Raw genomic sequence first — 23,130 nt, forward strand, 5'->3', positions numbered from 1 at the left:
AGGCAATAGGTTTCTGCACTAGATGGCATTTCGGTCTTACAAAATGACATTTTTTGTTTGTTTTAAATTAATATATGCTGTTCATCTCACTACATGCCAGGCACAGTTCCCAGCAAGGTACATGTATTGCATCACGTTTAACGCTCACAACTGTGTGAAGCAGGTGATATATACCACTGGCCCCATTTTATATATAGGGATAGAGGAGTAACTTGCCCAAGGTCACACAGTCTGTAAACAGGAAAGCCGTTATTTGAACGCAGGCAGTCTTTACACTGTATAGCACAGGGAAATATACACAAAATGTTATGATAACTCACAGAGACAAAAATGTGACAATGAGTGTGTATATGTCCATGAATGACTGAAAAATTGTGTTGAAGACTGGAATTTGACACAACATTGTAAAATGATTATAAATCAATAAAAAATGTTAAAAAAAATCTGGCTCTTCTCTACTGTATTGTTTCCTCAACTCTAAGATTCAATGAATCTTTCATTTTTAAAAATTTTACTGGTCATTTTTTTAAGGGGGAACTATTGCGTATAATTAAAACAATTTTTTAAAAGTATAATCTGAAAAGAGAAAAAGCGAAACAACTTCATGTGAATGGAGAGCCTAAGTTAGGGCTGTAAATACAAAAGCCGTCCAGAAATACTTAAAAATAAATATTTACCCTCAAACCCTCCAACACCCCGCGGTACATTCTAACCCAATCTCCTCCAAGCGAGGCCGGGACGACTCCGGCAGCCGGAGCCCGAGGCCGGCGCGCATGCTCCTAACGCGGAACCGGTGGCCAGCCCGAAGCCCCGCCCACACTGGCCGCAAGGGCTGCCGGGACGGCCCCCATCTTTTTTGCGCGCGTTGGGCGAGCGTGCGGCGCTGGGAAGTGGAGACGTTGCCGTCCCTGTTAGTGACCCTGTGGCTCGGCTCTGTGGGACCCGGACCGTAAAGGTGAGTAACTCCCGGTGGGTAGAGAGAATAAGGTAAAAAAGGGCCTGCTTTACGTGCTGCGCGACGGCGCGTTCCCTTTCCTTGCTGCCTCACGCTAGGTGCGTCGGCTCCTCGCTTCCCTCGCGTTCCGGGCAAGCGCCGCGTGGGCCGCAGCCGGAGGCGGCTCGCTTGCCGCGGGGGCTGAGGGACGCGGGCCGCCGCGAGGTGGGGAGCCGGCTCCTGTGTTCCTCGCGGGAGCCGGGGATTCGACGCAAGTGTCTGGGGCCCAGGCGACCCAGTGGTTGCTTTGGGAGCGGGCTCTGGAGGTTTTTTGGACAGAGGCTGTCCGCATCCCCACTGCGTCTTTAAGATTTCTTATCTCCGCTTCCCAGGGTTACCGAATGCGGAAGTTAAGGTCCCACTGTGTAAGTTTCTGAGGAGGTTGGCGTGGGTTAAATATCAAAAGGTTCCTTGGATCTTGTGGAACAGACTGGAGGCCAGGGAATCAGGGCTGTAGGTGATCCCCCGGCGTCACTTTCTTGGGTTTTTGTAATCCTATTTCACGCACATCAAAGCTTCTGAGCGAAATCGGAAAGTATGGGTAGTGTTGACTTCTAGTTGCACATTCTGGGAAGGAGTCTCACGAAATGAAATTCCAAAATGGTGTAGGCCAAAGAAGTCTTATCGTGACTGAATAGTTCTTTTGTCTCACCCTTTGCTTTATTACCTACATCACGGTAATAAACTTAGAGTTGTGGTCGACAAACCAGTGCATAAGATTAGCCAAAATTTTGTAGTGAGATGTCGCAACATACAGACATGAGCTTCCAATGTACCCAGGTTATTGCATAGCAATTAACAGTGTATAAAGCGATGCTTCCAAGAAGTGTATCAATGGTAGTTCATCACTAGAGTTAATTAATGGCAGATATCTTTGATGCATTCTTACAAATATACTCTTGTACAATGTGTTTGGATGGTTTAATAGAGCACTAGAAGCAAGTAATATGAAGTCAGAAGACTCTAATCCCTAGCCGACCAACCTCACAGCCTCATTTTTTTCCTGCAATGCTATTGTCAGGGTTGTGAAACTGGAAATTGGCTGTAAGGTTAATCTATATATTAGTGAATTAGTAGGCATACCCCCGGTTTAATGTTGTTTTAGTGTCCCCAGGCCCTCAAATCATCATTTTCATACGTTCCTTAACATACAGCATTTAATCTAATCTTGACTGTAATGTTTGAATTTTTTTCATTTTCAACTTTTGACACATAATCTTGTTGAAAACAAGTTTTTGGTAAGTCAGCTGTGACTAATTTTAAAAGAAATTAAACCCACACCAAACAAGATTGAGATCCATAGTAATATACTGACAGATGGTGATCTGTTTAAACCTGGTAATGGTTGGTAAGGGGTTCAGTGGAGTTTTTTTTTCCACCCAAAGCTTTCTAGATCAGCTAAATGAAGATACTGCTCACTTAGTTATAGAAGATGGAACAGTGATTTACTGAAAGGGGTGTGGATTATCCATAGCTTTTCAGGTTTTCATCGCTTTTTCAAAGTTTTCTTTTGTTGAAATTTGAGAATTGAGTAGAGAAATTGAACCTGTGAAATTAAAAATTTTGACTTTTAGGAAACCAGTGGGAGGTTGATAATTTTGAAACATTGTTTTAATGGTCTTGAGTTTTATGTAGAAAGTAAATGAATAACCTCTTTATGCCAATTTGGGAAATTTTACAGATAGCCACAATGGCTGAAAATGGTGATAACGAAAAAATGGCTGCTCTGGAGACCAAGATCTGTCATCAGATTGAGGTATGATTCTTGTGGTATTACACTGCAAAAAGAGGCTCTTGGAAGTTTAGGGCTTCGAAACAAATACAGATAGAGCATTTAATTTCAGTACATTGACCTATCAAACATTTGGTTTGTCTTTGATTCTTGGAGTTAATAAACGTATGGTAGTCTACAGTTTTATTTTGGTGTAGCCAGTTTCTGAAGCAGAGGGACAAAAACAATTCAAAAGATAACAGTACAGACTTTTTGTGTGCTTTAGTTTCCTAGTCTACAATGTGAGGGTAATAGCAGCACTTTCTCATAAGGTGGTTGGAACGATTTACATTAGTTCATAAAATGTAAAACATTTACAGTACTGCCTAGCACATAATAAGAAAATACAAAAATCCTTTGTAAAATGCCTTCCCTATTAAATAACACTTTATTCTTGAAGGTTACGGTAGTTTTTTCTGTCCAATTAGTTCTCAGCTATTGTAACTTTTTACAGAGTATCTGTTTTCAAAGTTCTCTTAGAATTTTTTTTGAATTTAGGTTTTTAAGTTGGTGCCTTACAGTATCAGTGATGACTGCATGAGAATTATCCCTTAATTTATATTTGATATTCTTACTGAGAAACTTCAGATTATATTATTTCGTGGGTTTTTTTGTTTGTTTTTTTGTTGTTGGACTGTTTTTTTTTTGCAACTCAGAACTTTTAAAGTTGCACTTTTATTTAAAATTTCCCATTATAGCCTTTTTTTTTTTACTAATTTCTTAATAACTGTGTTACAAATTATTCTGTGTTTAATATTGAGAATAATACAAAAATGTATATAGAAAAAGTTAATGTCCCTTCCACAACCTGCCACCTCTCAGATCCCACTTTCTTGAGGTAATCAAGGTTAAAAGCCTGATAAATACCCTTTCACACACTGGTCAGTGCTTACTAACCATAATTTTTTCCCTTTCTCACCACCAAACATGGGATACGTTTTGGCGGAATAAAGTTTTGTGTCATCAATAATTTATACCATCCCCTCTTTAATATGTAAGACATTTCCAGTTTTTTAGCTGTAATAGTTCTATGATGAATATCTTTATATATAACTCTTACTAAACATGTTTACTGATTTCTCTAACATAAAACTAGAGGGAGGAGTATGGCCTCCAGGGTTGTGCATGTTTTTTAAAGAACTTGATTTTTAATACTTATCAGTTAACATCTCTACCTGCGTGGTCATCTTTTGGTATTCAGGCCAGTACTGGGTATTCTTGTTTGTAGAATTTTGGCCAATTTGTTAGGTGAAAATGCTATTTCTTGTTTCAAGTTACATTTCTTTGGTTAGTAGTGAACTTGAACTTTATAATACATTTTTTAGTAGTTTTTAAAAAAATATCCTTTATCATTTTTCTTTTAGGGTTTTCAGAGTTTTTTCCCTTTGATTTATAAGAATTATTAACAAACTTCTGTGTTTGTCTTTTACTTTTACGCTGCTTTTGGCCTTCCAAGTAGTCACACCTGGTCTTTTCATGTATAGTTTTTTTCTTTGTTTTCATACTGAGAAAGAGTGCCTCTGTGCTTAAATTAGATAAACACTCACCTATTTTTTTTTAACTTCTGGATTTTTCTAATTTTTAAAAAGTTAGAGCAATTAGCCAGTTTATTCCAGTTTCTTTTAAAATTTTAAAAATCTGTTCTTTGCACACTGATTTGAATTAAGAGGCTTTTCATATACTGAATCCTTAAATATCTTTCAGTATTAAAGCTTCCTAATCTGTTGTTGTATCTGTTAATTGTATTCTTTCAATAATCATTTTTTAGTTTTATCGTTCTGTTAATTTATATTATAAATATTTTGTTATAGTGTATTTAAGACAAAGTGTTTATTGCCAGTTAAATGTTTATTGCCTGTTAAATTTTGACATGTATTTTTAAAGATTAGAAATTGGTGATATAATGGTCATTTTTAAAACTCCAGGATTGCAGTCAATATTATAAAATGCTCTGAAATATATTGTAATTTTCTTGCAGTATTACTTTGGTGACTTCAATTTGCCACGGGACAAATTTTTAAAGGAACAGATCAAACTGGATGAAGGCTGGGTACCTTTGGAAATAATGATAAAATTTAATAGGTAAAAACTTAAAAAAAAAATTACTAGATTTTCTGTTAACAAATGCTACTCCTAAGTCTTAAAATGCTTTCATATGTATTTTTCAGGTTAAACCGTCTAACAACAGACTTTAATGTAATAGTAGAAGCACTGAGCAAATCAAAGGCAGAACTAATGGAAATAAGTGAAGATAAAACTAAAATTAGAAGATCTCCAAGCAAACCCCTCCCTGAAGTGACTGATGAGTATAAAAATAATGTGAAGAACAGATCTGTCTATATTGTAAGTGGGCCTTTAAAGCATTTAATTATATCTTAAATTTATTTAGAAAGAACAGAGTGGATAAGAATAAGGGCTCAGGAATCATAGTTTCACTACTTACAATATGTCCTTGGGCAATGTTCTTAACCACTCTAAGCCTTATCTTCATAAATGGGGATAATATTTTTATGTTAAAGAACCATTGTGAGAATTAAATTAAAAAACCCCATACAACATTGGACAAAATCTTTGGTGTATTGTAAGCACCCAGTGCATATCAACTGTTATTTATCAACAACTGAACTTGATGCTTTCTTTTACATATTAATTTTTAAGTAGATTTTTATTAATTCTGGAAAATTTCAGACATACGAAAGTAGATTGAATATATACTGTGCCATTCTCCAGTTTCAACAGTTATAAACATGATTAATCTTATTTTATCTTTGCTCTAACTGTACTATTTTGAAGTAAATCCCAGATAAAACAGTCGCTTTCATTGCACTGGAGAACAATGCCTCTTAACCAGAGCTATTAAGCTGTTTTTTTTTTAACACCTTTATTATGGTATCATTCCTGTACAGTAAACTACACATATTCAGGTGAACAATTTGGTGAATTTTGATAGATGTGTACACCAATGAAACCACCACCACAGTCAAGATAGCTAATATTTCCAACACTCCCCAAGAGGTGCAAATTTCAAATTCCCAATTTATCCCTTCCCACCTCCTTTACGCCCTGGTAACCATAAGTTTATTCTCTATGTCTGTGAGTCTGTTTCTGTTTTGTAGATGTTCATTTGTGTCCTTTATTTTAGATTCTACATGTAAGTGATATATGGTATTTTTCTTTCTCTTTCTGACTTCACTTAGAATGACAGTCTCCAGGGCCATCCATATTGCTGCAAATGGCATTATTTTAGTCTTTTTTATGGCTGAGTAGTATTCGTGTGTGTGTGTGTGTCTGTGTGTGTGTGTGTTTGTATCACATCTTTATCCAGTCAATTGTCAATGGACATTTGGATTGTTTCCATGTCTTGGATATTGTAAATAGTGCTGCTGTGGACATTTGGGTACATGTGTCTTTTCGAATTTTATTTTTCTCTGGGTATATGCCCAGGAGTGGGATTGCTGTATCATATGGTAAGTCTAATTTTAGTTTTTTGAGGAACCTCCATTACTGTCCTTCATAGTGGCTGAACCAATTTACATTCCCACTGACAGTGTAGGAGGGTTCCTTTTTCTCCACAGCCTCTCCAGCATTTATCGTTTGTGGACTTTTTAATGATGGCCAATCTGACTGATGTGAGGTGATGTCTCATTGTAGTTTTGACTTACGTCTCTGTAACAATTAGATATGTTGAGCATCTTTTCGCGTGTGTGTTGGCCATCTAGATGTCCTCTTTGGAGAAATGTCTATTTAGGTCTTCTGCCCATTTTTTGATTGGGTTGGGCTTGTGTTTTTGATATTAAACTGTATGGACTGTTTGTATATTTTGGAAATTAGTGCCTGTTGATCACATCATTTGCAAATATTTTCTCCCATTCTGTAGGTTGTCTTTTTGTTTTGTTGATGGTTTCCATAGCTGTGCAAAAGCTTTTAAGTTTAATTAGATCCCATTTGTTTATTTTTGCTTTTATTTCCAATACTCTGGGAGCTGGTTCAAAAAAAATATTGCTGTGATTTATGTCAAAGAGTGTTCTGCCTATATTTTCCTCTAGGAGTTTTATAGTATCCAGTCTTACATTTAGGTCTTTAGTCCATTTTGAGTTTATTTTTGTATATGGTGTTGGAAAATGTTCTAATTTCAGCCTTTTACAGGTAGCTGTCCAGTTTTCCCAGCACCACTTATTGAAGAAACTCTTTTCTCCATTGTGTATTGTTGCCTCCTTTGTTACAGATTAATTGACCATAGTGCATGGGTTTATTTCTGGATTTTCTAACCTGTTCCATTGATCCATGTGTCTGGTTTGTGCCAGTACCATACTGTTTGATTACTGTAGCTTTGTAGTATAGTCTGAAGTCAGCATGATTCCCCAAGCTCCATTCTCCTTTTTCAAAACTGTTTTGGCTATTCAGGGTCTTTCGTGTTTCTATACAAATTTTAACACTTTTTGTTCCAGCTCTGAAAAATGTCATTGGTAATTTGGTAGGGATTGCATTGAATTTGTATATTGCCTTGGGTAGTATGGACATTTTAAGAATATTCTTCCAATCCAGGAACAAGATACATCTTTCCATCTGTGTCATCTTCAGTTTTTTTTTTTTAATTGAAGTACAGTCAATTACAAATGTCTAAATTTCTGGTGTACAGCACAATGTCCCAGTCATGCATATGTATACTATATTTGTTTTCATTTTTTTTCCATTAAAGTTTATTACAAGATGTTGAACATAGTTCCCTGTGCTATAGAAAAGAAACTTTTTTAAAATCTTTTTTTATATATAGTGGCTAACATTTGTAAATCCCAAACTCCTGAATTTACCCCTTCCCACACCCTCATCTTCAGTATCTTTCATCTGTGTCTAATAGTTTTTGGAGTACAGGTCCTTTGTCTCCTTGGGTAGGTTTATTCCTAGGTATTTTATTCTTTTTGGTGTGACAATAAATGGGATATTTTGGTGTGATAATAAATGGGTGTGATAATTAATGTTTCTTTAATTTCTTTTTCTGCTGTTTCATTGTTAGTGTATAGAAATGCAATTGGTTTCTCTATATTAATTTTGTATCCTGCAACTTTACCAAATTCATTGATGAGTTCTAGTAGTTTTCTAGTTGCTTCTTTAGGGTTTTCTTTGTATATTATCATGTTATCTGTGAACAGTGACAGTTTTATTCTTTTCTGATTTGAATTCCTTTTATTTCATTTTCTTCTCTGATTGCTATAACTAGGACTTCCAAAACTATGTTCAATAAAAGTGGCAAGAGTGGACATCCTTATCTTGTTCCTGATCTTAGAAGAAATGCTTTCAGCTTTTCACCATTAAGTATGATGTTAGCTGTGGGTTTGTCATATATGGCCTTTGTTATGTTGAGGTATGTTCCTTCTGTGCCCACTTTCTGGAGAGTTTTTATCATAAATGAATGTTGAATTTTATCAGAATCCTTTTCTACATCTATTGAGATGATCATATGGTTTTTATTCAGTTTGTTAATGTGGTGTATCACATTGACTGATATGCAGATATTGAAAAATCCTTGCACCTCTGGGATAAATCCCACTTAATCTTGGTGTATGATCCTTTTAATGCTTTGTAGAGTTGATTTGCTAGTATTTTGTTGAGGATTTTTGCATCTATATTCATAAGTGATATTGGCCTTTAATTTTTTTGTGATATCTGTCTGGTTTCAGTATCAGGGTGCTAGTGGCCTCATAAAATGAGTTCGGAAGTGTTTCTGCCTTTGCAATTTTTTGGAATTGTTTCAGAAGGATAGGTGTTAACTCTTCTCTAAATATTTGGTAGAATTTGCCTGTGAAGCCATCTGGTCCTGGACTTTTGTTTGTTGGGAGTTTTGAAATTACTGATACAATTTCAGTACTAGTCATTGGTCTGTTCATATTGTCTATTTCTTCTTGGTTCAGTCATTTCTGATTTTATTAATTTGGTTCCTCTCCTTTTTTTTCTTGATGAGTCTGACTAAAGGTTTATCAGTTTTGTTTACCTTTTTGAAGAACCAGCTTTTAGTTTCATTGATCTTTTCTATTGTTTTTTAGTCTCTATTTCATTTATTTCTGCTCTAATCTTTATGATTTTTTTTCTCTACTAACTTTGGGTTTTGTTTGTTTTTCTTTAGCTGCTTTAGGTGTAAGGTTAGGTTGTTTATTTGAGATTTTTCTTGTTTTCTGAGGTAAGCTTGTATCGCTGTAAACTTCCATCTTAGTACAATTTTTGCTGTGTCCCAGAGGTTTTGGATCATGTATTTTCGTTTTCATTTGTCTCAAAGTATTTTTATATTTCCTATTTGATTTCTTCAGTGATCCATTGGTTGCTTAGTAGCATATTGTTTAGCCTCCACATGTTTGCAGTTTTTGAATTTTTTTCTTGTAATTGATTTCTAATCTCATAGCATTGTGATCAGAAAAGATGCTTGGTATGATTTCAGTTTTCTTAAATTTACTGAGGTTTGCTTTGTGGGCCAACATGGTCGATTCTGGAGAATGTTCTGTGTGCACTTGAGAAGAATGTGCGTTCTGTGATTTTAGATGGAATGCTCTGTAGCTATCAAATCTGTCTGGTCTAATGTGTCACTTAGGGCCTGTATTTCCGTATTGATTTTCTGTCTGGATGATCTGTCCATTGACATAAGTGGGTTGTTATGGTTCCCCACTATTATGGCTGCTAACAATTGCCTTATACATTGAGTTGTTCCTATGTTGGGTGCATATATATTTATAATTGTTATATTTTCTTGGATTGATCTCTTGATTATAGTGTCCTTTGCCTCTTGTAACAGTCATTATTTTAAAATCTATTTTGTCTGATGTAAGTATTGCTACTCCAGCTTTCGTTTGGTTTGCATTTGCATTCAATTTTTTTCCATCCCCTCACTTGTAGCCTGCATGTGTCTCTAAAGAGCTATTAAACATTTAAGTGACAGAGAAAGACAGAGAAATATTTATCCTGGCTTCATTTCAAGACAAAATGGATCAATTTCTGACAAATTGTTTACTTGAGATGTCATTTGTACATTTCCTCCTACTTTTCACAGAAAGGCTTCCCAACTGATGCAACTCTTGATGACATAAAAGAATGGTTAGAAGATAAAGGTCAAGTACTAAATATTCAGATGAGACGAACATTGCACAAAGCATTTAAGGTATGGTTGTATGATGTTACAGACTTCTTCTAGTTAAAAAAATACATGGGATGTAACTTAAAAAACTTCTCTTCCCTTTTTAATAGGGATCAATATTTGCTGTGTTTGATAGCATTGAATCTGCTAAGAAATTTGTTGAGACTCCTGGCCAGAAGTACAAAGACACAGACCTGCTAATACTTTTCAAGTAAGCCTTTTTGCTGATGTTTCTTTTGGCCACTTAAGTTATCTGGAGTTGATACACTGGGGTAAGGAGTATAGAGTAGCATTCCCTACAATAGGACCAGTATTTTTAGTATCCAGAGGCATCCTTTGAGAAATGCTTGAAATTCGCTCAGTGGAAACTACTATTCCTTTGAAACTGTAAGAAAGTGTTTGTTAGTACCTTTTCATTAGCAGTTAATAAAAGAGGTTAAAGTTTAGTGCTTACTTTGCATCTAAAACTTACAATTACGCTTGTTGCTAAAATGTGAGCTTTTGGTGAGGTTAGAGAATAAATCATGGTACAGTTTTTATCTATTCTTACTTGTCATGGTCTATATATATGCATTTATTTTTATATAGTACAAAGGATTATTTAATTTTGTCTCATTATTCAATTGTGTGTGTCTAAAAATTATCAGGCCATTTTCATAAGTTAGTTGTAGGGCCATAGTCCCCTACTTTTGCATTGCACGATCTTAATGCTGTATTCTAAATCTAATGGACTGTGAGGTGCAGTGGTAAATCATGCTATCAGTGTTAAACTCTCAAAAGGAATTTTTAACTTGTGATTTTCATAATTGCTCTTACTATTGGGTCTCAGGAATTTAAGAATTTTCTTTTCTTTTTTTTTTTTTTTTGAAATTAACACTAAAAAACTATGAAACAAAGTAGTTGTATCTTTCAACTTACTTTTTTCCCCTCTGTACATGAAAAATAAGAACCAACATGAGATTCTTAATGGATATAGGGTTTTTGTGGTCATGAAAATGTTGTGAAATTAATTAGTAGTGATGGTTGTATAATTCGGAATATACTAAAACTCACTGAATTACCTACTTTAAAAGGGTGAATTTTATGGCATGTGAATTATTTCGTAGTAAAGTTGTTATTTAAAAAAAGTAAGAGTGGCTTCCCTGGTATATTTTTGAATTGTAAGTAATTATGTTGATAGAAAATGCAACATTCATTTCTATGCCATGTCTTAAATCATTCAAAATAATTTGCAGCCTAATTTTTGTTCTCAAGAACTTGGCCTCTATGTTTTGTGTCCTGTAGGGAAGATTACTTTGCCAAAAAAAATGAAGAAAGAAAGCAAAATAAAGTGGAAGCTAAATTACGAGCTAAACAGTAAGTATGTTGAGCTAATTGTGACATTTTAATTCATCAAAGCATTGACAAAGGTAAAGTTAAAGGTTCTTGGAAGAGGAGCTGGTGAGCTCTGAAATGAGTAGCAATAGGTCTTTCTTTTGCCAATGAAACATTGAAGTCTTAAGCTACCTTGATAATCTGGGCCACATTATGTTGCACTTTAGCATTGGACAGTCAGAAAACCTAAGGACTGACTTTGGTTATTAAGTAATTTAGTCATCATGATTAAGGTACTTTATCAGGGTTCAGTTTTCTTACACATAAAGTAAGTGGAAATGTTCTAATGATATTTTTGTTTGTAGAGAACAAGAAGAAAAACAAAAGCTAGCAGAAAATGCTGAAATGGTAAGTATATATTACTGGTATTTAAGAAATCTGTAACTCAAAGTTATGAGAATAAAAAGCCTGAGGACTTATTAAAAAAAAAATAGTAAGCAGGTCTACAGTCATTGCACTGAAGTAACAGCCAAATATTGCCTAAAATTACTACTTGTCTGGTACAATATGGTTTATATAATAACTATTACATATTGGAGTAAGCTAAAAATTAGAAGCCATCATAGAACCGTTGTTGATAAAGGAAAATGCACCAACTATTTTAACTTACTTAACTACTTCAGAATTGCATTTTAGTCTCTAGCTTATTCTTCGTATAAGTGTGAGTGGTTTATGCCATTTCTGGTTTATGGTTGCTTTAAAAAATTGCCTTTTATATTTTTATAGAAATCTCTAGAAGAAAAGATTGGCTGCTTGCTGAAATTTTCAGGGGACTTAGATGATCAGACCTGTAGAGAAGATTTGCACATCCTTTTCTCAAATCATGGTGAAATCAAATGGATAGACTTTGTCAGAGGAGCCAAAGAGGTTTGGAAATATTCATATACTTTTTAGCAATCAATTTAAAATCCATAGAAACTTTTCTTTTAGATGACATTAGTACAAGAAAGCAAATTTTTGTTAATGTGTTTATGAATATAGTTCCTACTGGTCATTTACTTTTTATTATTGTTGTAACTGGATGTGATGTCTGATATTTTCTGAACTATGCTATATGAATAACTGTTGGGATTAGTGACTGTAAGTTTTGTAATAACTTCCTTCCTGATCAGTAAAAATCATTAAAACTGATGATGGCATAGAAGATGTGAAGGGTAGGAAAAATTCATTGAGCAAAGGAATTAACTATGGGACTTTAAAGAGTGTGGCTTTCATTTTCTCTTTGGTGTAGGGAATAATTCTATTTAAAGAAAAAGCTAAGGAAGCACTGGATAAAGCAAGAGATGCAAATAACGGTAACCTACAATTAAGGAACAAAGATGTGACGTGGGAAGTACTAGAAGGAGATGTGGAAAAAGAAGCATTGAAAAAAATAATAGAAGATCAACAAGAATCCCTAAACAAATGGAAGTCAAAAGGTCATTAGTTCTGATTTATCTTGGACAGTTTAAATCATTTGCTTGGGTAAAAATTTTAATCAGTGTTTAACATTGATAAGAGATTTAAAACATTACTGATTTCTCAATTATCTCTCTACAGGTCGGAGATTTAAAGGAAAAGGAAAGGGAAACAAAGCTGCCCAGACTGGGTCTGCTAAAGGAAAAGTACAGTTTCAAGGCAAGAAAACTAAATTTGATAGTGATGATGAACGTGATGAAAATGGTGCATCTGGTAAGTTTTTCTAAGTCCTTTGGCACTTTAATGAGAAATTATTTGTGGGAGAGAAAAGCAGTGTGGTTTTACAACTTCTGTGTAAGTGATGTTCTCAGATTGTAAATGATCCTGGTTATGCTGTTTTACATGTGTAAAACAAAAGATGTTTAGAAGCTAAGTTTAGAGAGCAGGTCTGTACCAAAGGAAAAGCCTTTTTTCATGGGTGTAGGCAGGTTGTTGCTAATCCTTTTAAACAAGTATTTTTGATAGTTATGCTCAATATTAAAATAGAGTAATGCTTACAGTGAACTTAATGAAATTGTTATTGTACAGGACCAGTAAAAAGAGCAAGAGAAGAAACAGAGAAAGAAGAACCTGCATCAAAACAACAGAAAACAGAAAATGGTGCAGGAGACCAGTAGTTTAGTAAACAACATTTTTTTTATTCATTTTAATTAAGTTTTAAGCTGCTTTTGTCTTTGGAGGCTTTTAAAAAGAAAACCGAATTAGGTCCACGTCAATGTCCACCTGTAAGAAAGGAAAATTTTTTTATTGTTTAACTTGTCTTTGTTTGTTATTCAAATGAGTATTTTTTTTATGTATAGTTACGTTTGTGTTATTTCAGATGATTCAGATATCAAAAGATACATTCTTCCACTAAATTGCCTTTGTAATATGAGAATGTATTAGTACAAAGTAATAAAATGTATACTGCATAAAAATAAACTTAGTTTATTTTTTATTTTTGTGCCCAAAGCATTTGAGAAAGAATTTACCTTAAACCAGAGTATTGGCTATTCTGATTATACGCCCATCCTATAGTCAATTATTCTATTTTCTAAGCTAGGTTTCTGTATTTACTTAAGCAACTTGATAACATTAGAAATAATTACTTATTGAAGTTTTTCAGTACCAAATATAGATAAACCAGAATCAAGAGACTTACTGATTTCTTTTTGTGAAATTTGTATGATGCTGGCAGGTCATATCGCAGCTCTAAAACAAAAGCCACATAAGGATAAAAACTGTATTTTCAAACATTTACCACCCTTGACTTTAAAAAAAAAAATTAAGTACTAAATGCTGATAGGCAAAATATTTTAGACCTGTCACTAATTTATCCAGGACTGACTTGATGTATCCCCATGATGAGCCACAGTAAACTGAGTCTGGCATTTTTGCTATTTTTGCTATTTTTGGTCATTTATACCAAAATTTAAGGTTATGGGGAAGAGTTTAGAAGGATACAAATAGACAAAAAGGTATATCCTATGAAAGTATAGATAGTACCTTCCTATTTTTATTTTCCTAAATTGTAGCTCCCAGTGTCATAACCATGCTTATTTAAAAAATTTCTGGTCTGGATTTAATAATGGTAGTAAGTAGCTAATTATTTTCCTACTAAACTCTCAAATGAAAACCCACTTTTCATATTCTTTTCTAAAGGATAATGTAGGTTCTCCAAACTCGGTACTGACCAATTTTAGAGTGATGACAGTAAGTCTACTTACCTGTTTCATATTTTGCAACAAATTCTAACTCTAGATCACATGTCCCAAATTTTAAAGTGCAATTGAATCACCTTCAAATCAAATCCTTGTTAAAATACAGATTATATAATTCAGTGGGGCTGGATAGAGCCTGAAATTCTGCAAATCTAATAACAAGCTCCCAAGGAATGTCAGTAATAATGGACTACACTTAGAGTAGCACGGCTCTGGGGCTTGGTGCACTTCTACTGGAATTGTTCTAAGAGCTCTGTGTTGCATATTATAATACCTTAAACTAGGCAAGGAATGACAACACTGAATATAATAGGAAGACAGACCTTTTACAAACTACATTACTAATTATGAGGTAATAGATCCAGTTATGGAGTTAATACCACACTGCTAATCCAGTCAGTTTATTATTGTGTAAAAAAATTTCCCGTATTGTACTCTTAATTCAGGCTTTTCAGAATTACTTGGATTATAGTTAGCTTTTAGGTATATGCTTTTTCCATTTTTATGTTTGTGAATATTATCCAGTTTACTAATAAAAATGTATGAAACATGATTTACATAGTGTGGATGATTATATTCTATCCCCCACTAAAAAAAAGAAAAAGCTTCATGTTATTTATTTAACTCCAGGGACAATTAGAAAATTGACATAGGAAGGTAATAAAGGCATAATCTGGTGGTTATTTTCCAGGAATGGATTTCAAACTGAGGTCTGACCAACTCCAAGCCCAAACTCTTAAAGTCACTGTGATGCTATATAGGGTTCTGTCTGAGCCTGGAGTGACCAAATATTTGGGTGCTGTTAAAAGTTTTCAGTAAAATGCACAAATTAGTACAGTCTTGAGCAAACACTGATACCTTGCCTTTGCTCCATTTCTAACCCATTACCAACCACACACTAAAATACATGTTCTACAGTATCTTTTCTGTAGCACCTGTATAAAAATTCTGCATGTTTGCTTTTGAGGTTTGTTTTTGTGAGAAACTTAAAAATTATCTTACCTGCAATAATATCTGTCTTGATTTTCCATTCTGCAGCTTTCTTTTGAATGTGCTAAACATAAATAACATTATTGTGAGCTGATTTTGAAATAATTAAAAATTGCTTTTTACTAATATTTTTATTAGTAAATTTTCAAGCTTTTAAAATTTCATTAGGATTTAGGCCCTTGAAATTTTTTCAACTGGATGGATAATATTTTGAAAAGAAACCAAACCATTTAATAATCCAAACCAAATTACATAATTAAATTCAAATAATAAAGCTCTTATTTCAGAAGTCCATCAAAGTTCATAATGTACTCCTGGTTTCTGCGCATTATTTCATCAATATATATACAGCTATCCTGGAAACCATTCTGCAGAGAACTAATTCCATGGACTATTCAGTGACAGTATGGTATAGTAGTTAAGAACATGGTTTCTGGAACCAGACAGCCTGCATTTGAACTAATTTATTATTTATTAGCTGTGTAACCCTGAGCAAATTCTCATTCTTTCTGGGCCTCAGTTTCCTCATCTGTTAAATGAGAATGATAATGGTATCTCCATCAGATTGTTGTAGAATGTGAAAGAGAAGTGCTTTGAACTGTAGTGACACACAAAGTACAAAGTTGGGGGGGGGGGATTTGTCCATAATCCCCTAAATAAGTTATGTGTATAATTTTCTGGAAACCCTATAGCAGAGTTATCAGTATTTGGTATAAGCATTTTGTTCATGTTGGTAGTGTTCATAGTACTCAAGTTGATTGATAAAATAGTTAATTTTCCCAAAATTTGAGGTTTGGATATTTCCATTATAAACAGTACTGACAATATATTTGTACTTGTAGTTTTTTCTTGAACAATAAATACCCCAGTTCTGGGCATATTTTCCCCCCTACTTTGAGATCTAGAATTTCTGTATAAGGATGTAGACTTTAATGCAAATAATACTATAATTTAATGGAATCCTAGAATCCTTGCTAAATTTTTGAGAAATCAGTTATTTGCTCTCTGAGTCTTAAGATTAGTGAAAGAGGTTTTAGATGTTAGATGATAAGAGTGGAATGTGGTTGGTTTGAGGAGAGATGTCAAAGTATGAATGGGGTAAGCTTGGGATAAACACTTAAAGAACAGTGCCTGGCTTACCTATTGTGCTTTAACTATGAGCCAAGAACTAAATTCTCACAATGCCTAATGAAAGAAGATATGGCAACGGCTTTGAGAGTCATCCATGTTACTAGCATATCTGCCAGGATATGCTTAATTCAAAAACTTTTATCAAATGCACCTATATTATGAGTACAGGGCCAAACACTTCTAAAAGTCAAGGATCTATAGTTAAGGGGTCTGAGGTAAGCTTCAGTGACAGTTTTACTAATTACATAGAATACTTAAATTATCACTAGTTTATAGCAGATACATCTACAGCATAAACTAAGGACTATCTTAAAATTAGTTCATTCATCATACCTCCTTCACAGTATACACAATACAAACCACACTAATTTCTTAAATTATTTAGTTACTGTGCTAATGAAATACTTCCGCACTGCCTAAATAAAAATGTATTTGATGAAATGTTTGCTTAAAATTCTATTAAGCCAGCCAAGTCAGTACTAATACTGCTGCCTCCTGGTGGTGGAACATGGCAATACCAAACAATGAGGACAGGAGTTCATGGGTAATGTGACTACAGGAATTCATTCCAGTAATTAGACTGCTGCTTAATTGCACTTTTTAATGGCATATTTTACTTGGTTTGTATGAACTGTGTATGAGTAACCTAAAATTTACGTTATGCCAAGCTGTGCAAAAGAGTTCATAGCAGGCCTGACTGCTTATCCTTACAAAGGTCTACATTATAAGGTTGGCCCTTGGCTGGAGTATGGAAATTTAGATTTGGGGAGTGTTTCCACTCCCTATCCCTTAATTGGTAATAGTGGTTCACGGTGTTTATGCTGAACACCTATTTTCTACTTGGAGTCAAAATTTGGGTATATGCCAGGGAGAGAGTGCCTATGTGATCAGTCCTCAAAAACCCTTGGCACCAAGGCTGCAATGAACTTCCCTGGTTGACAACATTTCACATGCCTTGCTACAAAAACTCCTTCCTGGAGGAATTAAATGCATCCTGTATGACTCCACTGGGAGAACTCTTGGAAGCTTGCATCTGGTTTCTCCTGGCGTTTGACCCTTGCACTTTCCCTTTGCTGATTTTTCTGTGTCCTTTAGCTGTAATAAATCAGAATCACGAATATGACTATATGCTCAGTCCTGTAAGACTTCCTTGTGAACCATCAAACCTGGGGATGGTCTTGGGGACCTCCTTAACACGGGCTTTTTAGATACCAATAATTACCGGTGTTTATTCTTACTTACTGAATAGGGATTTATTTACCTGTAAAGTTGTGTTGTGTTCTGCTGCTTATCTATGTTTACCACTACTAATTGTTAGCAATATACAGGCGTACCTTGGAGACACTGCAGGGTGAGTTCCAGACCATCGCAATAAAGTGAATATCATAAGAGTAAGTGAAATCACATGAATTTTTTGTTTCCCATTGTATATAAAAGTTCTGTTTAAACTATACTGTTGTCTACTAAGTGTGCAATAGCATTATGTCTAAAAATACATATCTTAATTTAAAAATACTATATTGCTAAACAATGCCAAAATAATTATAATAGTAATATCAAAGATCACTGATCATAGAGCACCATAACGAATATAATAATTTAAAAGTTTGAAATATTGCAAGAATTACCGTAATGTGACAGAGACACAAAGTGAGCAAATGGTGTTGGAAAAATGGCACTGATAAGACTTGCTTGATGCAGGGTTGCCAAAACCTTTAATTTATAAAAAATGCATTATCTGCACAGAGCAATAAGATGAGGTATACCTGTATATTTTTTAGCTGTGCAATTATATTTTTAAAGGTTATTAAATTACCATATATTCAGAATTTATTTCCAACTGAATTTCAGTACACTATATTTACACAAAATATTTTTACTACAAAACTACTTTAAAATCTCTTAATACATGTGTAATTTAAAATAATAACAGCTTAACATAGCAATTGCTAGACACTGTTCTAAGCGATTTGTACATATTAACTCATTTAACCCTCACAACAACCCTTGAGTATAAGGTACTCTTCGTTCCTTATGCTGTAAGAGTACAGGTGAGTACAAGATAGGTGACAAAAAATGAACTCAGGTACCTTGATGAAGATAACACAGCTGGGAAGCAGCAGAGTTCGGACTTGAACCTAGGTAGTCTGGCTCTACAGTCTATGTTCTTGATCACTAATGTTATATGGACAGTAAAAAAATATACTGGCCCACCCCCAATTTTCTGGAATATGTCTTATATTCTCTCCTGTGTTACATGCTGGACATAAAGATTAATGGAAGAAGTGGGTTCTGAACTCAGACTCGTTTAGTTCCCACAGTTATACCATAATTCTCTATTCCTGAATTATATAGTCTCTTTCCTGGTAATAGTTCCTGTCTGAACAAAATAGAGCTAATCACAAATGCTAGCTACTTAAAGGGAAAATTTAGTTTTTAAGTGCCATATGTTAAAAGGTCAGGAGAATTAGATACCCTGGTTATTTAGTATTCACAGTAAATCCTTACTGTCATGACTTTAAAAATAAATGACACAGTGGGGAGGGTATAGCTTAGTGGTAGAGTGCATGCTTAGCATGCATGAGGCCCTGGGTTCAATCCCCAGTACCTCCATTAAAATAAATAAGTAAACCTAATTACCACCCCCCCAATAAAAGGCAAAAAAAAAAAAAAAAAAAGACAATATCATGATGATTGAACTTACTTCTCTAGTTGAGGATTTGTGTAAAGAATATACTGTTGTTCTTGCCATTTCCAAAGCAGTCTTCAGAAATGCCATATCTGTCCCTATTAAGAGTGAAAAAAGCTCCTATTTAACTTATATACCCATAGTCAAAATAGAAGATTAAATGAATCCTAGGTATTTAGAAACATTTTTTCCAAACTCCAGAGAAGCCACTTCAAATACCTTCTGTAACAAGGCAGGGTACAAATAACCAAGCTATCTAAGTATCTTTTAAGGTTTAAAACCAGAATTATTCTGTCTCATTTAAATGAGGATAAAGTAAAAATTTTAATATTATATTCCAAATTAATGATTTTCAAAGAAGGCAGAAGGCAACAGGTAAAGTAGTAGTCAGAATGGTGGGCGCAGGTGGAAGGAAGACTTTTTAAACTATGCATGTCTTTTCTTCCTCTTACTGACTTCCTACCCTCCTTGCCCACAAAATACATAAAATAGACACAGTGAGTCACTGTTACTGATGGACACATGTTCAACCTTCCAATGTTGAGGCATTAAAAAGAGCCTCTAAAAGTATAAAATTCTTTTTAGGATTCATAATCATTCATAAGAGTTAGGTAAATCATTCTAGAAAGTTGATGAAGTATACTTAATTGAATAAATTTGTTCACTTAGCACAAAGAATTTAAATTCCCTAGCCATGCATTAAACAAGTTGAAATTGAAATTGTAATAACTATACAGGTAAGACATTGGTTTATTTAATGAACAGTGATAAAAATCACTCAATCCAAACAATCAATGAAAAAATGTTTTTTAAAACTTGCTTTTCTACAAAGACACCAGTGAACCTGATTCTTGTTACTAACCTTTATTATTTTTGGTCCCAAAGGGAGGATTCATAATTACTGTATCAAATGACTTGGACATTCTGTTAGATAATGAGCACACATCACATTGAACCATGTCAACATTTGTTAACTCAAACTCTTCTACGTTCCTACTGAATATTTCCAATGCATCTTCATCTATGTCAAATCCAACACACAACCTATAAATACAAAACACAAAGAAAGAGTGGCTACTTATGGCTCCCAAGTCAAAACAACAAAACCATATACCTTATACCTTTTTAAGCCAACTGGCCAAGTGCCAGTGTTTCCTCTCAACAGCATGGTCTCCCAACTTTGTCAGGAGTCAGAAACTCAGGTTTATATAAAAGAGGCAGCTGACTACTGCTATTACCTTTTTTTTTTTTTTTTTGGTTTGTTTTGATGTTCTTCCCATTCAAAATGTACTCAGTATTAGATTCTTGCTCCTCTCCTCTCATACAGTAGAGTCCCACAATTATAATTCAGTTGATTTTATTCAAGCTTCTTATTAAAACCACCCGATACCCAAATAGTATACACCCTGGGTCACATACCCTGCTCCTAGCATTGCACTTCCGATGCTGAGCACGCCACAGCCACATCCTAGATCTGCAACCACTTTATTTTCAATGTCATCATATGTGTTATGGATTGTATACAGCATACATGCTAAAAGATCAGAAAACATATCAAGGAATAAGCAGGCAAATTGATGACCAAAATCCAATTTATGCAAATGACTCTTTGTAGAACGATTTCTTGTCTTGGATTATTTAGTCCTCTCCCAAAATGGTATTCTAAATTATTTTTTAAAATAAGGTATAATAACTTGGTATGTAGTGAAAGTTCCAGAGGATGACAACACATACTAGTGTGTCCCCCCCAAAATAGTCTGCTGACAATGCCAAGAATGATAAAACTTTGAGGTAAAATGAGAAAAATAAGGTCAAAATGTTTTTTCCTCAACCTATTCAAAATGTTGCCATACACATCCATATATCGGTTTTTTCTTTGATGTTGAGATATTGTTTTTATGAAAGGATGGTAAGAATAAATAGATTTAAAAACATCTTTCCTTCTCAAAATATAAACTTGGTAACCCTATATCAGTTTCCAAAATTGTTGTGAAACTTTACTGTGAAAACATGTAAGTCTGGGAACCACACTAATACTGGACAAGCATTAACACTAAAACAGAACAGAACTTTTTTACAAGCTGTCACCAGAACAAGGTACTATAATTTCAAGATAGAATAGAAAAGGAACAATGTAGCCTTTAGACACATAGCTTCATAATCTACAGACACTATGTTCATAATCTACCAATGAGACCTCATAAGAACTACTGAGGCACAGAGCAGAAGCTGCTGTGGTGGGAAAGGGATCTTTCAAATACACACAAAGGTGTGGGATACACTTAAGGTTAAAGTATGAGTATCTCCACTGATATCCCTGTGGATATCTGAACCCACCAAGGTCTGCCAGCCATCACTGACACTCCAGGATCCAGAGGTTTTATCAAAAAACACAATTACAGAGACATTCAGGCTGACTGTGCTGTTGTGATTGTTGCCGCAGGTGTTAATGGCTTTGTAGCTAGTATCTCGAAGAATTAGGGCAACCATGTGCATGTTACACACTGGGTTTGAAACAACTGATTATTATTTGGAAAAACAAAAAAGATTCCAAGAAACCCTACAGCCAGAAGACATTAAAGAAATCATTATCTAAATTGAGAAAACTGGGCTTACCCCAGACGCAATTTTGTGCCAATTTTTGGTTGTAAATAAGACCATCTGTTGGAGTTAAGTGCAGGTATACACGTATTTTCCTTGACTGTCTTTGACAGCTTAGAAAAAGAACTATGTTGAAGGGAGAGGAGATTCCTCCTTGCAGATATTACCAACAAATTAATTTTCCTAAGACTCCTCCAATGACTTTGGTAATATATTTATTAAATATAAATGGTTTTTCCTGTGTTCTTTTATTCCCAGTATCAATCTCTCACATAAAGCAACACTGCTGATTCTCAGATCATCTGTTAAAATTGAAATGCATCCTCATCTTTCTATAGCACCTATTTTGGATTTGCCAAAACTCAAGTGTTTTCACCACCAACTCTAGTATTCATTTCTAGGGAAGAGTATAGCGCATAGGAATCACTGCACTGGCAATTCGTTGCACTAGGAAACTGACCCTTATTCAGCAAATGTTTGTAGTACCAGATGAAACTCCTCTAGAAACTTGTGAACAAGACAGCACCTTTTTTGCCCTCGAGGAGTTTATAGTGTAATGAGATTAACAAACACATTAAAACTATGTCTGACAGTGTTAAGGGGTATGCAGAAAACCAAACAGTAAAACGACAGTGTGCTTGTGCATGGGATGCCTCCAGCTGTGATGTCAAGGAAGTCCTCTCTAATGCAAAATGTAATCTTAGAGCATAATTCCTCTAGACTTTCTTTGTATCCAAATAACTGTTCTGTTTTCATGATGGAATGAATAGACAGGACTAACCCCCGAAACGCGGGCGTGATCAGCAGCCGCCCTACCTGCAATGTGCGGTCTGGTTGGATACTGTTCTAGGAGTAGCTTGGGCTTTTTGAATCCATCCACTTGTTGCAGGCGACTCTCTAGTTCCTTAAGCCTTAATTTCTTCATGTTTTAAAAAGTGTGCGCTCGCTGGGATCAACGGCGCTGGATCTGCTGAGAAACCTATTTCATCTGGATCTCCTCCCAAACCCTGAACCTCAGCCTCTTTTTCAGCGCCTCTGGCTGATGGCCAGGCTGGGGACGCAGGCGCGAAAGGTACAGCCGGCCCAGGCGGCTCCCGATCTCCTCCCAGCGCCGGCAGCGAGCGGAGTTCTCGGCCAGTTTCTGATCCGCCTCCGGGGTGTCCCGCGCCGAAGTCTCCAAGACGATGTCCGACTACTCCGAGATCCACGGAGGCGTTGGCCTGCAAGCGCTTCGGGGCTCCTCCAGCCGCCTCCCCGCACTCCCATAAGCTGCCCGAGCCGCCGCCGGGACCGGAAGCGCCG

General features: G+C 35.2%; 2 protein-coding genes across 4 annotated transcripts; one reads left to right on the forward strand and one right to left on the reverse strand.

Moving 5' to 3' along the window:
* Positions 1-799: 799 nt before the first annotated feature.
* On the forward strand, positions 800-14,970 carry SSB (small RNA binding exonuclease protection factor La). The gene is made up of 12 exons (XM_010971442.3): positions 800-955; positions 2,676-2,750; positions 4,744-4,847; positions 4,934-5,108; positions 9,802-9,909; positions 9,996-10,096; positions 11,170-11,241; positions 11,565-11,607; positions 11,986-12,126; positions 12,491-12,677; positions 12,799-12,930; positions 13,246-14,970. Exons 2-12 carry the CDS (start codon positions 2,685-2,687, stop codon positions 13,332-13,334), a joined length of 1,218 nt encoding a protein of 405 aa, XP_010969744.2. The 5' UTR covers positions 800-955; positions 2,676-2,684; the 3' UTR covers positions 13,335-14,970.
* On the reverse strand, positions 13,335-23,130 carry METTL5 (methyltransferase 5, N6-adenosine). Of its 3 annotated transcripts, XM_045507614.2 has the most exons (8): positions 22,645-23,130; positions 20,647-20,761; positions 20,090-20,271; positions 19,243-19,325; positions 18,167-18,251; positions 15,420-15,471; positions 13,859-13,908; positions 13,335-13,440 (listed from the first exon to the last, which is right to left on the reverse strand). In XM_045507614.2, exons 1-7 carry the CDS (start codon positions 22,751-22,753, stop codon positions 13,896-13,898), a joined length of 639 nt encoding a protein of 212 aa, XP_045363570.1. In that variant the 5' UTR covers positions 22,754-23,130; the 3' UTR covers positions 13,335-13,440; positions 13,859-13,895. The 3 variants fall into 3 exon arrangements, with proteins under 3 accessions (XP_045363570.1, XP_010969743.1, XP_074219946.1); XM_010971441.2 differs by lacking the exon at positions 18,167-18,251 and having other exon boundaries at positions 22,645-23,128; XM_074363845.1 differs by lacking the exon at positions 18,167-18,251 and having other exon boundaries at positions 13,335-13,908; positions 22,645-23,129.

Source organism: Camelus bactrianus, chromosome 5, assembly GCF_048773025.1.
Source record: "Camelus bactrianus isolate YW-2024 breed Bactrian camel chromosome 5, ASM4877302v1, whole genome shotgun sequence".
In the NCBI taxonomy this organism is placed as follows: domain Eukaryota; kingdom Metazoa; phylum Chordata; class Mammalia; order Artiodactyla; family Camelidae; genus Camelus; species Camelus bactrianus.